The sequence below is a fragment of the Telopea speciosissima genome, chromosome 4, assembly GCF_018873765.1.
Source record: "Telopea speciosissima isolate NSW1024214 ecotype Mountain lineage chromosome 4, Tspe_v1, whole genome shotgun sequence".
NCBI classification, from domain to species: Eukaryota; Viridiplantae; Streptophyta; class Magnoliopsida; order Proteales; family Proteaceae; genus Telopea; species Telopea speciosissima.
Genome location: NC_057919.1, coordinates 24,093,681 through 24,111,985, shown reverse-complemented (window position 1 = coordinate 24,111,985; position 18,305 = coordinate 24,093,681). Strand labels below are relative to the sequence as shown.

Below are 18,305 nucleotides of genomic sequence, written 5' to 3'. Positions count from 1 at the left end.
ATTAGCAATGTAAATAGCAGCTTGATTATCACAGCCACATCTCCATTAGATTGTTGGTAGAATAACCAAGTTCCTGAACAAAGGACCTAAGCCACATGAATTCAGCAATGGTGTGAGCCATGGTTTGATATTCTGCCTCAGCACTGGAATGAGTGACAATAGTCTGTTTCTTACTCCTCCACATAACAAAATTTCCTCCAAAGTAGGTACAATAGCCAATAGGAAATAGGAAATCGGCAATCACCATCTACACCAGCCCAATCAGCACCAGAATACCTGAATATATGACAAACAACGTCCCAATGAACTTGCCTAGGTGTCTACTTGAACTGGCTGATCACACCAACAACAAATGGAATATTAGGACGAGTAACAGTACGATATATGAGTTTGCCGACAAGTCTCTGATACTAATGCTTATCTTCAAACTCCTTATCATCAGACACACTAAGCTTTACATGTGGATCCATAGGTGTATCAATAGGCTTGCACCCTAACATACCCATCTCACTTAGAAGATCAAGAACTTACTTCCGTTGAGACAAACTGAGGCCATGCTTACTACGAACAACCTCAATACCAAGATAGTAGTAAAGACTAAAGAGCACCCAAGTCCTTTATCTGAAAATGCTGTTGCAAGTAGGTCTTAACCTGTGTAAGCCCAGACACATCATTACCAGAGGCAAATATGTCATCGAAATAAACAACAATATAATCACTTTAGAGTCCTGCCGTCGAACAAAAACACAGTGATCCAAGTATCGTTGAGAAAACCCATATGCTGCTACAAGTCTGCTAAATTTATCAAACCAGGCTCGTGAGGACTGTTTTAGTCCATAAATGGCTTTGTGCAGCCTGCAAATCCTCTTAAGTGTCCTACTCCTGAGCAACATACCCAGGAGGTTGCTCCATATAAACCTCCTACAAATCACCATACAAGAAGGCATTCTTGATGTCTAATTGGTAGAGAGGCCAATCAAGATTAACAGCCAAGGAAATCAGAATGCGAAAAGAATTCAACTAGGCAACATGGGAAAAAGTCTCAAAATAGTCAAGTCCATAAGTTGAGTGTAGCCCTTAGCCACCAATTGATCTTTCAACCGCTCTATTGAACCATTAGGGTTAGACTTAATAGTGTAAACCCATCGACACCATACACGGTCCTTATCAGGAGATAAGGTAACCTATGTCCAAGTCTTGTGAGATAGCAATGCATCCATTTCAACATCCATTGCCGTCTCCAACCAGGGTGAGACAAGGCATCCTTATAAGAGGTAGGAATAGAATGAGAAGTGAGAGAAAGTGCAAAGGTATGAATAGAAACAGGAAGATGAGAGGCAGAAGCATAATTAGCGATTGGGTAGGTAACCGAAGATTTTTTAGTACAAGAACAAATACCTTTTTGAACAGTAATGGGAAGATTTGTGATAACGGAAGGATCTCCAGGCAATGAGTCAAATGGTGGAGGTGGAGGAACAACAGGGTTAGATGTACATTGCTTCGTTTTGCGTGTATACACATGCAAAGGTAGCCTTGTAGGAGGGGGGTAAGTAGGAACTGGAGAAGTAGGATTCACATCCTCAAGAGGAAGAAGTTGAGGAAGAGGTGGTGGACTAGGAGTTACAGGGCTTAAATCAGACACTGAACCACCAAAATAAGGAATATTTTCAAAAAAAGGTAACATCAGTATTAACTATTAACAAACTGCTGACTAGTAATGGCGTCAAAACAACGGTAACCCTTCTAAGTACTAGAGTACCCCAAAAAAAGACACTTTGTGGCCCAAGGAGCATAGTTGTCATGGAGTCTAGGTGACCCAAGGCGTTGGAGAGGGTCCAAAATCAAGGCGACACCAACTAGGCGACCAAGGTGCCTGGACGCCTAGGCGATGCCATGCGGAGATTATGAACAAAACTTTGAGAACCAAAAATACGGGAAGGCAAACTAAACAAGGGACGGTTAGGAAACTAACAAAAAAGGGAATTTTATTATGAAGAACAGAGGACGGCATCCGATTAATCAAAAAACAAGCAGTTTACACAACATCACCCCAATAAACCTTTGGAACATTCATATGAAACATTAAAGATCTAGCAATGTCTAACAAGTAGTGGTTCTTAAATTCTGCCACACCGTTTTGTTGAGGTGTATAAGAACAGATGGTTGGTAAATAAATGCCATTATCAGAGCAAAAAGAGGAAATGGCATTTTGCTTAATTTCAATAGCATTATCAGTACGCAAAATTTTCAAACACCAAATTGAACTTTTATTTCATTATAAAATTGTTTGAAGACAGATACAAATGATCTTTCAAAAGATACAACCATGTCATGCGTGAACGATCGTCAATAAAGGACACAAAATAATAAAAACTTGACCGACTTTTGAGCCGACATGGCCCCCTAATATCTGAATGAACTAAATCAAACAAGGACCGACTTCTAGACTCACTACGAGATGGAAAAACAATATGGTGATGATTTCCAAGCTCACAAGCATCACACTCAAGATGAGAAACAGACTTGCAACTAGGGACCAGAAGCTGTAGCTTGGACAAAGAAAGGTGCCCTAGGCGATATTGCCAATGTAAAGGAGAAATGCTAGTGGAGGTAGAAGATGCCACCGTAGAAGAAGTAGCAACGTTAAAGTAGTAGAGACCATTCCACTCATGTCCTCTACCAATCATCATCTTTGTCTTGAGATCCTGCAAAACACAATGAGAAGGATAAAATTAAGATGTTTAGTTAACTGACTAACGGACAAGAGATTAGAAGGCATTTTAGGAACATGAAGAACATTAGATAAGTAAAAATCTAGAAGACAAAAGAATAACCCCATGACCTAAATCATTAACATTAGTAATAGTCTAACAGATCCATCAACAAAGACAACATGTAAGGGAGAAACAGTATGCTGAAATGAAGTAAACAAAGGAGACTTACCAGTCATGTGTGAGGATGTGCCGGAGTCAATGACCCAGGGAGTAGGAGATGAGAAAGTAAAACATGCAGGGATACCCGAATGAGCTAATGTGGTTGTGGATGCTGAAGAGGATGTCTCAAGTTATTGAATGCATTTAAGAAGTTGACTGATAACATCAGCTTGTGAGAGGACACTCCTACCAGTTGAAGGACTAGGAATCATGGTTTGAGAACTCGGTTTCGGTACTGGTTTCGCCCAGCCATAAAACCGAGTTGATCCGAGATCTCGGCGAGTTGGTGCATTTTTTTTCAAACTCGGTAGATGGTTTTGGTGGGTTTTTGACCAAGTTTGGTCATGAAACTTGGTATACAGCCTATTTTGGGCCATTTAAACACAATGGCACTATCAGATTGTCCAAAATCAAAGTCCAAATAGGAGTTTGACTTCGGACCCTAGTTTGGTAGGCTACAATGTACTAATAGGCCCTATTCTACACATGATTTAGTAATAGAAAGCAATCAAAACATACAATTAATATAAAACAACTTAAATAAGCATTAGAAATGTAAAAGTGTAAAATACATCAATCTTAACATATACATCTATCATCCCAAGCCATATTGTCGAATAAAGTATTCCTCTAAATGTGCCACATAGGATTCCCATGTCATAGTGCTGCTGAAGAATCAGACATAGTCTTCCACACAATGCATATGTGTTGTCATCAACTAACGGAAGGTACCCTATCCTAGGGTATGGAAGAGGCGGTTGTAATGAGATCGATCTATTGCTACTGCCACTAGGCTGTTGAACTACCATCGGAATGTATGGCTGGGTTGGGACTATGAATATTTCGTCGACAAACCTGACCCAGTGCTCCGATTGTCGAACTCATGTGCAGAGTGTACTGACTACGGCTGCCCAAACTGATCATAACCATTATATTCGGAACCAGTGCTCTCATGGCCATACTCATAGTCATACTAATGCTGAGATGCATGCCACAACTGACGCTCACTAGTAGTATCTATATACTAATGAAGTCATAGATTGGACTCAAAATAATAACAGAAAAATAAATTGGACTTCATGAAGTCATAGATCGACCAAAGTTGTGTAGTATATTTTAATTTGACACCCAATCACCAAGATTTGAAGAAGAATCTTCAAATCCAGCGAACAACAGAATCCGAGGAGCAACAGAATCAGAAGAAGAATTACTGCGACCACCTTTGCCACTTCCATAACCTCCCCCTGACCTACGACCTCTACCAGAAGTACAATTACCACGACCACGACCACGACCACGACCACCATTATTAGCAATAAAGGCCAAATTATCCTTTGGAGAGGGAGTGGAATCAGGTTTAACCAGAGAAGGAGAAACAATGCGCTGAATTCTGCAATAAGCCTCATGGATAGAGGGAATCTTCTCACCAGCTAACAATTGGCTTTTGACAGGCTGTAGGTCAGAATCCAAACCAGATAAGAACTTGGAAACAAGAAACTCAGCCCGTTGGGATTTGTGAACGTTAATGTTATTGACATAGGGCTGATAGACATATTAAGTTCCTCCCACATGCCTTCTGAGTGTACTGTAGTATTCACCAACAGGCTTCCCATTCTGTTTGAGAGAGAATAATTTTTCATAGAGAGATCATATATCCTGGACGCATTCTTGTCTTGAGAGAAACTCTCTTTGAGTTCATCCTAGAACCCCTTTGCAGTCTTATGAAACATAACATTGGCGGCTATGGAGGGCTCCATGCTGTTCCAGAGCCAGCAAAGTAGAGTAGCATTCTCGGATTGCCAATCCTTGTAATTGTCAGTGGTAGGAACTGGTGGAGTCATAGTCGAGTAATCCATCTTGCGCTTGGGTGTGATATAGGCTTCCACACTCCACAGTCTGTGCCTAGAGAAGATAATTGGAAGCACCATTCGACTTAATGAAAGTAATCTGGACGTTAACACCGTCCACAGAAGGCTTGGATTCTGCCAAAGGTGCAAAACAGCAATAACCAATGCAGCAAATTTGAAAAAATCACCACCAAAAAACAGAGAAGCAACACTGAAATTACTGCCAATATGGAATCAAATAACCATGCTCAGAGGGCAAACACTGCCCTAGAAGTTTGCTGAATAGAATACCAGTTGAAGATTCAACGCAGACAATATAAGATCAAACCAGGGTATCACTGCAGCCTATGGAGATATAAAATTGTAGCACTCAAAGGGCTCAGATCAGGCCCAAATCCAAGTAGAGAGACCTTCTTGCAGTGCCTTATAAAAGCCTCAAAGAACAAGGTGAATCCAGAAAAAAAACAGATCTGGAAGAAATTAGAAAATCGACCCAGGTAGAATCTCCAGGTATCAAACAGCACCAGCAAAGGAAGAACTTCAATTATGCTTCATCCAAGACTTGGATCAGCATAATGCCAAGGTTGAAGGACCCATATAAGAAGGGTTTCGATGCCCAAAATATCAGAACAATACGATGAAGGGATCAGAATCATGGTTCAAGGTCTTGGTTTTGGACCTGGTTTCAGCCTGGCAGAAAATTGAGTTGTTGCATTTTTTTTTTAAAATTAGAAGCCAGGTTTCGGTGGGTTTTTTGACCTAGTTAGGTCATGAAACTTGGTATACAACCTATTTTGGGCCATTTAAACACAATGGCACTATCAGTTTTGAAAAATATCAAAGTCCAAATAGGAGTTTGACTTCGGACCCTAGGTTGGTGGGCTACGACGTACTAATAGGCCCTATTGTACACATAATTTAGTAGTAAAAAGCATACAATTAATGTAAAATACCGAGATCTCGCTGAGGTACTGAGATCTTGAGTCGATGCTGTTTCCTTAACTCGTCCTTTGTCTCGTCTCGGACCTTCAAAAACCGAAATATATCGGAGATCTCAGCGAGATCTCGGTGAGACCTCGTTCCACGATCAGAAGTAATCTAGAGATAAAGAATCTACAAAAATCCTCAAAGAGCAGGGTACCGCCAGCTTACTCCATAAGCAACAATCACAGCAACCTAGGGGAAGCATTCACAAAAACAGAAAAAACATTCTCAAGAACAGGAAACACTAGTTCTTTGTTATTTCATCCATAATTGTCAAGGCGTTGCCTAAGTGCCGCCTAGGCGTCCAAGCGGTTTTCTAGGTGCCTAGGTGGCTGCCGCCTTATCGTAGGGCGCCTTGAACTGGTTTAATTGGTGTCAAACCAGGTTTGGGCACTTATTTATGTTAACTATCTTTTAAGTAAATGAAATAATATTTGTTATTTCATATACTTAAGATATTATTCATAAATAAGCAAATTCCCCCCCCTTTATGAATCCAATAAAAATAGTTAAAAAATCCAATTCCAAAAGGATAAAAAGTGAACCCCCCAGTTCAAGAACAAAAACTGGATTTTAGGCGGTAGGTGAAATTTTCAGCTTTCTAATGCTGTGGCTTTTCTCAAATTTAAAATTTTCATAAATCTTAATATGGTAAAACATTGCTAAAAACCAAAAGGTGCGGTAAAATATTCATTTATTTTGGTATCTAAAAAAATATTTTCATTCAAAGCGATTTTGACAGCATTCATGCACACCAAATAAGGTTTGACCGGAACATAACTCTGATGTAGATCCCAGCCCCATGCATGGGCTTACATACAATTGAAGGAAGAAGGTCCAGTGTAGCCAAGACCAGTTAACTCGAGCCTAGCCAATCCCTAACTTTGGGACAGAATTGGACTAGCCAATTTGTCTTCATCAAGCCATTCCCTTAGCAGCTTCTAAGCAGTTTCTCATCAGAAGCTTCTAAGCATTTTCTCAGTAACAGCTTCTAAGCAACTTCTTAGCAGTAGTTTATTAGCAACTTCTAGCAGCTTCTCATCAAGTATTTACTAGTATTCTCTTGGCTAAGCCCTCACTATATATGGTGGCCTTATAAGTTTTTGAAAGAATAGAATGAATGAAACAAATGAAGCTTGCTTTTGCAAACCATTGTCCTGAGAAAGGCTGAGAGATCAACTGAAAGAGTTGAGGGTGAGAGGCCTACGGCTAAGACAACCCTCTATCCCCATAATCCTTCTATCCCTCCATCGTCTCTTCTATCTTCTGTTTTAATTACTGATTTGTTCCCTTTATCTGAAGTTTGTTGATTGAGATCAAGATCTTGCCTGGGGTTTGATCATTCGTGATTTAACCTTACATTAAATTTGTATCAGAGTAGACAGACTACCATGGAATTCGTTGAAATTTGAAGATGGAATAGCAACAAGAGAAGACAGACTCAATAATCTGAGCCATTGAATCCATTCTGGAGATGTTGGTGTGTGAACCACAACTTGATGATGATGGGGCTATTGATGCTGCCCTTGAAGGAGAAGAGTGTGAAGACACCCTGGATGATAGTAAGGACATCTATAAAGTTAATGTTGAAGTTTCAGTAATTTTTGTCATCATGAAAGAGTTAGCCCTTGATGTTCCGAATGCCGAGGCTTACATTGAAGAATTTAAAGCACAGCTTGATTGAAATTTTGAAGATGGAAGAGCAACAAGAGAAGACAGACTCAATAATCACAACCATTGAATCCATTCCGGAGATGTTGGTGTGTGAACCACAACTTGATGATGATTAGGCTGTTGATGATGCCCTTGAAGAAGAAGAGTGTGAAGACACCCTGGATGATAACAATGACATCTATGAAGTTAATGTTGAAGTTTCAGCAATTTTTGTCGTCATGAAAGAGTCAGCCCTTGATGTTCCACATGCCGAGGCTTACATTGAAGAATTTAAAGCAAGCAAAGTTGAGGCAGTGGATGATGTGGAAGTTGAACACGTGGAATTTGTTATTCCACCAAAGTGCTTTGAAGAACAAACTCCACACATTCTGGATTACATCTGTATCTTCAAGGAGCTGCAAGAATATTTGTATGGATAGAAATTTGATAGTCACCACACCAAGCTTACCCCTACCATCTTCAAAATTCGACCTCTTAGAGGGGGAGAGCTAATGTAGATCCCAGCCCCATGCATGGGCTGACATACAATCGAAGGAAGGAAGATCTAGTCTAGCAAAGACTAGTTAGCTCGAGCCTAACCAGTCCCTAACTTTGGTATAGAATTGGACCAACCAATTTGTCTTCATCAAGCCATTCCCTTAGCAGTTTCTACCAGCTTCTAAGCAGCTTCTCAGCAACAGCTTCTAAGCAGCAACTTCTAATCAACTTCTCATCATCAGCTTCTAAGCAACTTCTCAGCAGCAGCTTCTCATCAGTAGCTTCTGAGCAGCTTCTAAGCAACTTCTCATCAACAACTTCTCATCAGCAGCTTCTAAGTAGCTTCTCAGCAAGTATCTACTACTATTCTCTTGGTTAAGCCCTCACTATATATAGAGGCCTTATTGTAAGTTTTTGAAAGACTAGGAATGAATGAAACAAATGAAGCTTGCTTTTTGCAAACCATTGTCCTGAGAAAGGTTGAGAGATCAACTGAGAGAGTTGAAGGTGAGAGGCCCACAGTTGAGACAGCCCTCTATCCCCATTACCCTTCTATCCCTCCATCTTCTCTTTAATCTTCTATTTTATTTGCTGATTTGTTCCCTTAATCTGAAGTTAATTGATTGAGATCAAGATCCTGCCTGGGATTAGATCATTCGTGATTTAACCTTACATTAAACTCCTTCAATGTAAATCAGATTTAAGAAATCTTGGATTTGTTGGAAAGCTGGTTTTGTGCTCTACCTAATAGAAAAAGTCTCATGTAAAAATAAAATCATTTGATCAATCAAATTTCTCAGAGAATAAGAACATTTCTCTAAATCTAGAGCAGGTTAATTACTTATTGATATGGTCATATTTTCTAAAAACAGTATAAACCAAATGTGAGACTAGGTTTACTTGAAAATGATCAAGTCCAAGAACATATAAACCAAATGTATGTTTTGATTGTTTCAAACTTCCAATAGATTGCTTCTTCAGTTCTGCTGTCTTCTATTTTTATGTTGATTTTTGATGACTTGATGTGGCTTAATATTGAATTTTGATGACTTGATGTGACTCAATGTTGATTTTTGATGACTTGATGTGGCTTAATATTGATTTTATATGACTTGATGTGACTTAATGTTGATTTTTGATGACTCAATGTGGCTTAATGTTGATTTTTGATGATATAAGGTACATGTGGTAGCATAATAAATAATGTTAGAAAAGAGGGAAAATAAAAAATAACATTTGGGCGCCTCGTCGCCTAAGTGCTTAGACACCCCTCCACCACCTTGGGTCGCCTTGCCGCCTTGAAAACTATATTGTCATCAACTAGGGTTTCAAATAAAACATACATACAGCATTGGTTGCTGTGGACCATAAAAGAAAAGCTTAGAAAAAGACTCTCAAGGTAACAAGAATGGAGAGAAAAACAATGGATCTTATTGCTCTGATACCATATAACAATATAAGAGCACTAAGACCTGCAGCAAAGAAGAAGAAATAGAAGAAAGAAAAAGAGAAACAGAGAGAAGCTAATAACACTGTATCAGAGCACTAAGACCTGAAGAAATAGAAGAAAGAAGAAGAGAAACAGAGAGAAGCTAATAACACTCCCCAAGTTTAGGTTGTGAATAGAGTACACAAACCGTGGGCCTAGGAGAATATTTATATTAATAATAACCACAATTACAACCAACTTTATGTTGAGTATGCTAACCCCCAAAATACTCCTGACTAACTTAGACTAATAAATAAAGTAAAACAATCCAACCCACAACCGAGACTAATACTAACACCTAATACTTGACATTTGGCTTTGTAATAGTGATGTTCACCTTATATAAACTATCAGCCATTACTCTTTATTAAATTAAACTTACAATATGTATCTTATTCTCTTCCTTAAAGCATTTTCCTTTAATGCACAGGTACAAGAAGCTCTTATCCAGTGTTGATCTCACTAAAGATTTTTTCTATAGTTATACATATCCTATAATGCAAAGTCTACAGAAAAATGTCTTAGCAATGGGCGAGGAAAGTATGCCATATGAAAACATATTTGTATGGAATGCATATCTAACGCTGGCAATTCGATCGAGATGTAATAACACTCTTTGGACAATAGCATTAGTTCATGGACATTTTAAGCAGGTAGAACTTTTATACCTTCTCATATCTTCTTGTTTTGATTATCATCTCATTGCTTATAGATTTGACATATGTAACCCATGGGCTCACAAATCTTGATTGTTTGGATTGTTATACTCTTCCTTATTGGCATGATTTTATCTTATTCGGCTTCCAAAGTCGTTCTTCCAACCCTGTCTCCCCCAATTTTTAGCTTGTTGCTGTCATTGTTCAAGTGCGAGCTATATCTTCCAAATCTAGGCATCTTAGTTTGTTTTTTTAGCTTTACTTGACTGGATGTTAAAAAAAAACTATTACAGGAACAGGAATGTAGTCTTCTGATTGCTACATCTTTGTTTCTTCTTGGTATTAATGCTAATGCTATTTTGTTTTTATTAATTACCTTAAAAAATGAGAATTTACCAAAATCTTGATATGTTTGAGGACTGGACGTTTCGTTGAACGATTCTGAGTTTGGAATTAACTCATGAGTTTTCAAACGTGGAAAGATTTTCGAAATTGGCAATGCAGCAGAAGTTGGTAAGTGTGACGGATGATATGACAGGAATAAGGGTTCCCCCCCCCCCCCCCTGTAAGGATGTTTCAGCTCAGTAATGCACTGGAAATTGCACATGTTGGACACATTTCCATACAAATGGGACCATTATCCTTCCAACATCTGCTATGACATCTACTCCACATGGCAAGTGGGTAGGGGTGTAAATGAATAGCCAAAATCCGTTTCCGTATTCGTGTCTGTAACCGTTTAGCACTATCCGAATCCGTCCGAAAGCTACACGGATGCGGATACGGATAGGCTATAGTTATCTGGAAAGCTATATTTAAATGTAAATGGATAAAATATCCGATCCGTATCCGTGTCCGTATCCGTTTAGCACTATCCGAATCCGTCCGATAGCTAATCGGATGCGGATGCGGATATAGCACTATCCGAGCCGAATCCGATCCGTTTACAGCCCTACAAGTGGGTACTTGACTTAAAACTACTCCCATGAACGATTCACGTAGTCAGATGAAGCCCATCAGCTTTTGTTTCTTAATTTTGATTTCCAATCTAGAAGTTTAGAAATTGGAGTTAATAGTCATGCATACAATATAATTCATAGTGAATAACAAAAGGAAGAGAAAACCTTGAACAATTTTGTTTGAAAACAGTAATTTGAGACTTCAGTTTTGACTTCTGAATTTTTGAATCCAGACAAAAAATTGTAACTTTTAAAAATAGACTTGAAGTAGACTTTATTTCCAAATTTTTAAAGCTTCTGAGAATATAGGATTTGCTGGTTTTACAGGTGGAAGATTATTTATTACTTGAAAGTTGAAACTGACTTTAGAATTTGAAGAAGAACCTACTTTTATTTGCTAATGTCTTTCTAGAACTCCTGCAGATGGAGGAATAAAGATCTTTATAGGTATTTTAGGTCAGCAAGAGATTACAAAATGCAGTACCATAGTATAATTTTTTTATTTCTTTTTTGCGTTATTAATCCCATTCTTTTTATCTGTTCTAACTTGCTGTAAATGATACTAGTTGTGAAAGCTTGATTGCCAATGAAATAATTTCAATATCCATAGGATGTTAACCTTCATCTTTTGATCCTCGGTATGCCAGTGTCTTCATCTGTGATCAAAATTACAAGATATACATATTTGATTCCATTGCTTCGACTACACAAAAGGCTTACTCAAACTCTCGCCAAAGAAAAGAAAGAAAATCATGGTTGCATTTTCAGTATTTTCTGGTATTTTTATATGGCACATCTATTTTTGGTGATGGCAGGTGAGGTTGTCAATTTTTGGACGGGAATTCAGTGTTGCTCTTGTTTCTAGGCGTTCTCGTCATTTTGCAGGCACACGGTATGTCACAGGGCAAAGACTTTGTGTGATCTATTTGCTGGTCATCCAATTTCAATCTTATTGCCTTCTTTTTGATATTTTAAAAATACGTATTTACTGCAAATAAAGGCAAAAGATGAATATTGGATGCCCTTCTCTCATTGTGTCTTGTAAATGTTATGGGGTTCAAAATGTTTTTTGAATAAGCTGCAGTAGATATTAATTGTAGCAAATTTTTATTCGTAGATCTTTGGCTCATAATGCATTTGGTTGGCCTGTTGAAGTGGCTTTGACTTCTTAACATTAATCAATAACAATAATCTAATTATTGTTCATGTGGATTAGTGGACACCTGTACACTTCTCATATATATATATTTTCTTGTGAATGTTTTGACTCCAGCAGTCTTAACTTTTGAATAAACCGGTGTAGAAAGACATCATGCCAAATTTAGATCTCTGAAAAATCTATTGTTGCTTAAATTTCCGTTTTCTAATTTGTATGGTGCAGCTACTTGAAAAGGGGAGTAAATGACCGGGGCAGAGTTGCAAATGATGTTGAAACTGAGCAGATAGTCCTTGATGAAGAGACTGGATCATGCAAGGGGAAAATGAGTTGTGTAGTGCAGATGCGAGGCTCAATACCCCTGTTCTGGTCTCAAGAGGCTTCTAGATTCAGTCCAAAACCTGATATAATCTGTAAGGATGGATATCTATGTTTTGGTATCGTTATTCTTTTGCTAAGCATATCCCATCCTTGGACGTCCATTCTTTGAGTTTATGGTTTTCCTTTTTCAGACAGAATGCTTGATTCTTGTTTCTGATTTCGCTTCAGTGCAAAGATATGATCCTACCTATGAAGCGACCAAGTTGCATTTTGAGGACCTTGCTAAGAGATATGGAAATCCAATAATTGTCCTGAATCTGATTAAGGTCTATTTCTATGCTCAACCTAAACTCCCTTTTGTCTAGCATACTACCATAATGGCTGCCTTTTCCTTTCAAAGTTACAATGTTCTGAGTTTATTTTTTCAATCATTTCTGAATTTCTGTATATAATGTTTTTAACTCACTCTGTCTTAGGATGGAGAAAGTTTCTTTACTGCGAGTCCTAGGTTCTTGAGGGGATGTTTAAGGTCCTCCAAGGATTTTTGAAACTGACTTTAAGTCATAAAAATTAGTTAGATACCTCAATAATGAATTTGATAGCATTACAAACACAGCTATATATGCATTCTTATTATGAGTATAAATAGTCAAGGCTTTCAAACATTGCCCATTTTTAAACAAAAGTGGATTGATGTATGAAAGCAAAGGACTCGCCAATAGCTACTCCAACCCATGACCAGCTTGCTGTAGCAGCAGCACAAAACAGAAAGTATATGTAAGAAGAAGATAACTCATCCCTGGTTGTATGTTGCAGATAATTGAAGAAGAAAAACCTACTGTAAGACTGAATTTGTGTGTTGAGATGACAAAATTCTCATTAGCAACATTTGTAGGGTTTGACCATTAAACCACCAATGCATGGTTCAAAATATATTTGGTCGAAATGTCAAAATTTTGACAAAATATTTCAGATGAAGGTCGAAATGAATTGACTGCTGAAACTTGCATGTCGAAATTTACTAAATTTACCGAAATATTCGGTTTCGACAAGTGTCGAAATCCCATCGAAATCTGAAATTTAAAACCCTTCCAAGGAAGAAAACCTTCTGTTAACACAAGCAAAACCATGCTGTAAGACTCAATTAAAAGTTTGAATTAGATGCATACCTACAGACTATACTTGGACTGCTTGATAAATTCAAAATACCCTTATTAGACTTCTACTTGGACTTTGGCTTGCTGATAATACGGACTCTTAAGGGCCTGTCCTAATCCAACATGGAAAGGAGGGAAAAAAAAAACCTATACTTAATATACTGAACTAAAAAAGTTCTCTCCTAAAACTTAAATTCCAATAGGGCTCAAACATAAACTTTCTAAAAAACTCATACTTGATGTAAAATTCCAGCAAGAAGAGAAAATGGGCCTGTTGTTTTGGGTTTGGTTTAGTTTCTTGGGTCCAACTGAACCTATGGTTTAAGTTGGGCTTAATTTGAATGCCCAATGGGTTATAGAGGCTATGAACTTAGTATTTTGAGTCTTCTATTATCAAGGCTCAAGAAGTTGGCTTGAACCCTTATTTTGGGTTTCGACCGACTTCTGGTCGAAATTCTGCAGGGATTGTTTGGTGAATTCATTTGACCTTTTCGCTGATCAAATGACCATATTTTGAGCTGAAACTTGGCAAAGGCCCTAATTAATCCCTAAACACAGTGGAACCTTTAGATTGTTGAAAAACGCACTCAAATTGTTACTTGGGTTTCATGCCCTAGGTTGGCAGTGTACGCCATACCTTGCGTGTATATTTCTCAAAGATAGCTTATGTTACACATGATTTAGTACTGTAACATTCCAAATATAAAGAAACCAATTAAATATGCAATTGCAAGTGGCAAATGGAGAAAAATCATTTAATATTATTAAATGTCAAAATATTACATCAAAGGTGCAAGTGTAGAGTCACTGACACTGTCTTCACATATCACAAGTTCACATGTAAGCCCAAAGGTACAAATAAGCAAAAATCCCCTGACCTTCCTCCTAGACTCCTATTCTATGTCAACACCAGATAGAGTTCTAGGTGGGCTCGAAAGATGAGGAAGACCGGCCAACAGTGACTAACATATATAAATAAAATTGAGCTCCAACCACTCAATATTAACCCTTTTTTTTTTTTAAATTGTTGCAATAAAATCAATTTTTAAAACAAGAAAATTTTAAAAAATAATTAAAAAATATAAAATTAAATCCGACTCCATTGAGTCGTAGATCGGCTAATACTAACTAAAATATAAAAAATTGAAGCCTAACCACCACATATTTATCCAATTTTTTTTTTTTTTGTAAAAAATTACTTTAGGTGAAAACGGTATTTACCTAAAAGTCTGAATCTTTAACCAATCTCCCTCAAATCCACCAAATCGTAGTTGTAGATGACTTGTACAAGCTTCTAACAAGTTGTTCCACCAAGAATAGAAAGTGGAATGGCCAAAATTCACTTAAAATTGATGTTTTTAGCCTTGACATCAGGTTTTGCACAAGACTTATCGAAATATCAGCATAAGTTGATTGAAGCCGTGTCTGTTTCGATCGACTTCAAGTATTTATAACACATGGTTGGGACTTTCCGGCAAAACGAAACGGCACGACGGACTCGGACCGAGATTTCGACTGTAACTTGGAAGTTTCGGTCTAAATCTTGAATGCCTAGTGAGTCGTGGCCTGTTTGTGCCGGTTCAGGTCGAAACTGAATTATTTTGGTCGATTTTGACTGAATCTGGCGACTTCTTGAACCATGTCTATATAATGAGCCAATACTATAAGTCCAAATATTAAGGATTTGAGTCTTATTAGGGAGTAAGTAGTTGGTTTCTCATTTGGTGTTTATTGTTTATTTTAGAAGATTCGAATGAGATTTGCATGGAGGATACTCTAGAAGATTGAATGAAGATTTGCATAGGCCCCATGTGATTTGTGTGGAGAGGAGATTATCTAGAATATTGCTTTATCTAGAAGATTGTTGGAATATTCTGTTAGATCTATTAGTGCTTTAGTTTCTATGTTTTAATATAGAAACTAATGCAGACTGTTGAGAAACGGCCTCGAGAAATGATGCTTCGGCGTGAGTTTGCTAATGCGGTTGGCTATCTAAACCAGATTCTCTTGGAAGAGAATCATCTGAAATTTATACACTGGGACTTTCACAAGTTTGCAAAGAGGTAAGGTAGTGCACACTCTTTTCATGGACTCTCAGCAGACAGCATTAGATGAACTTATTCCCTATGAGCTAATTTTTTTTTATTCTTTTTTTTTCTGTTGTGTTTTTAAAGCAAGTCAGCCAATGTTTTGGCAGTTTTAGGTGCTGTTGCAAGTGAAGCACTTGATTTGACTGGTTTCTATTACAGTGGAAAGCCTGTGAATGTAAAAAGGAGATCAACCCAGCTCAGTAGGACAAGCACGGCAAGGTAATTACATATTCATTGAGTTATTCATGTATCTGTGGCCTACATTTTTCAATGCGCTTTCAGTGTGCATTCAAAACATATAGCCATCTAATGTGGACTTAAGATAACTCGGACCCCTAGGTTCAAGAAACTCAAGAGGTAGGACAATTAGGTGGTAACTGGTCCTTGCATGAAGATGACTTCCAAGTTCCATCATAAAAGGGTTGCTTTTAATCACTGATATATGTCAAATCCTCATAATTTAAGTGGCACTCCCAAGGTATTTTTCAACATGGGAAATTTTTTTGAATTGCCAGTTCACTGAGTTTATCATGATCCTCTGTTGCTGGAGTTAACAAAAATGGTTTGTAATATCCTCAATCCATAAATTGCTGAAGCAGTTGACTTGGGAATCGGCAGTGCTGTTTCATCATTTGTGTGACTTTTGCTTCCTGCATTTTTGGCAATATGGTGGTCCAGAGAATCAAATAATATTTTTTATTAGCTAGATGTAATGAAGGACCTAACTTTGTTCTATTGTAAATTGATCGTTCAAGAAACTCATGTTAAAAGACCATCTCTGGAGTTTGAGAAAGAAGAATGGGTTAGGCAGGATGCAGTTTAGGTTCAATAACCATAGTTCAGAGAAGATAGAGGTTGAAAGCCGTGTGAGAGAGATAGAACGCCTTAAGATTTCAAGATTAGGGTGCGACAATGATGATTAAAGTGCGGTAATGATGCAGATAAGTCCAAAAGAGGATTAAAAAAGGTAATGAAAACAATGAAGCTAGGAATGTGGTTACATTGCATGTATTGAATTTGATTTATTTATTTTAGTAGTATGTATTGAAATGAGAACAATTTGCATAAGTTATTTGATTCTGGGAATTCTAAGTGTCCCTTTTTTTTAAACAGGGACACTTCTCTTGGAGAACTCAGAGCTAATTCAGCTGATCTTGGGAGGATGGGAAGTAGTAATAGTGAAAGTTTGAACTCTTTCATTAATAGAGACAGAGACTCTGAATTTAGTCAACAGTCCAGGAAAAACGAACACACTGGCACAACTCCACGTTTTCAAAGTGGAGTTCTGCGCACAAACTGCATTGATTGCTTGGACCGTACAAATGTTGCCCAGTATGCTTATGGCTTGGCAGCTTTAGGCCGTCAACTGCATGCCATGGGTTTGACTGATATGCCCAAAGTAGATCCTGACAGTAGCATTGCTGCAGCTCTCATGGATATGTATCAGAGTATGGGTGATGCTCTTGCACAGCAGTATGGTGGTTCTGCAGCTCACAACACTGTACAATTTCTTCCAAACTTGGCACTATTATACTTTTTTGTTATTTTGTGGTTCTCAATTTGTCTTCTACATTCATTTTAATGTTGTGGTGCATGTGCTTATGTTATTATTTAGTTACTCTTCTATTTTAATGGTTCTCTAAAATGTGGTCAATTCTATATCCTGTTTCTTAGGTTTTCCCTGAGAGGCAAGGAAGGTGGAAAGCAACCACCCAATCTAGGGAATTTCTGAAGTCTATCAAGCGATACTACAGTAATGCTTACACAGACGGTGAAAAACAGGATGCAATAAATTTGTAATTCTTCCTTTCTTATATTTTACTTTGTTGCTTGCTTCTTTGATGACAGATTAAACAGCCAGATATATTTTGTCTGGCTATAAAAATCAAGAGCATATGAAAAGCATGTTGCTTCCAGTCCTAGTGCATTGCTTCTTGTTGTAGTTCTACTTTTTTATCCTTACATAAACCACATCATGCTTGAATTCTATCGGCATTTAGCCTTTTAGGATTTCTCTTGGTTTGAATATCATACTTCTCACCGTCATGGTTCTTAAGTTATTTGCTGGTTTTACCAGATTTTTGGGTTATTTTCAACCCCAGGAAGGAAAACCTGCGCTCTGGGAATTGGATTCTGATTATTACCTTCATGTTTCTGGAGTTGGAGATGAGCCTGTTACTGGACAAAGGTATACGTTTTTTTTTGGATATGTTGTGTAATTCTCATACATTTATAGTGCCAAAATTACACATATGAGTATATGACTGTTGTTGTGGTCTTGCTAATTCTTGCAAGAAAACTAATACAAAGAGGTTCATTTCTTTTCTCTTTCGCAGTTCACCTGTTGATGCTAAATCTTTGGTTGGAATGGGAAAATCTCTTGCACCAATTTTTTCTTGCAGAGAGGACTTCTTTCGAATGAAATTGACATCTTTCGATAAAATAATAGAGAGAACATGCAGTTCAATAAAGAATGTAAGGCTTTGCAGTGAATCAGATCAGAAAGCAGGTGGTGGTACAGGAAGTTCTGGAATGGCACCTGATGCAGCGTAATTTTTTATT

General features: G+C 37.8%; 1 protein-coding gene across 2 annotated transcripts in view; it reads left to right on the top strand.

Annotated features, from left to right (window-relative positions):
- The window catches only part of LOC122658514 (phosphatidylinositol-3-phosphatase SAC1), a 59,311-nt gene that overhangs the window by 12,815 nt on the left and 28,191 nt on the right, over nucleotides 1-18,305 (top strand). Inside the window, exons 4-13 of one of the 2 annotated variants that reach the window (XM_043853509.1) lie at nucleotides 9,835-10,057; nucleotides 11,835-11,911; nucleotides 12,401-12,588; nucleotides 12,725-12,822; nucleotides 15,583-15,716; nucleotides 15,828-15,962; nucleotides 16,881-17,244; nucleotides 17,418-17,539; nucleotides 17,821-17,931; nucleotides 18,080-18,292. In XM_043853509.1, coding sequence (XP_043709444.1) covers nucleotides 9,835-10,057; nucleotides 11,835-11,911; nucleotides 12,401-12,588; nucleotides 12,725-12,822; nucleotides 15,583-15,716; nucleotides 15,828-15,962; nucleotides 16,881-17,244; nucleotides 17,418-17,539; nucleotides 17,821-17,931; nucleotides 18,080-18,292 — 1,665 coding nt within the window. Of the gene's footprint in view, nucleotides 1-9,834; nucleotides 10,058-11,834; nucleotides 11,912-12,400; nucleotides 12,589-12,724; nucleotides 12,823-15,582; nucleotides 15,717-15,827; nucleotides 15,963-16,856; nucleotides 17,245-17,417; nucleotides 17,540-17,820; nucleotides 17,932-18,079; nucleotides 18,293-18,305 lie in introns of both variants that reach the window. The other variant, XM_043853508.1, reaches the window with a different exon arrangement.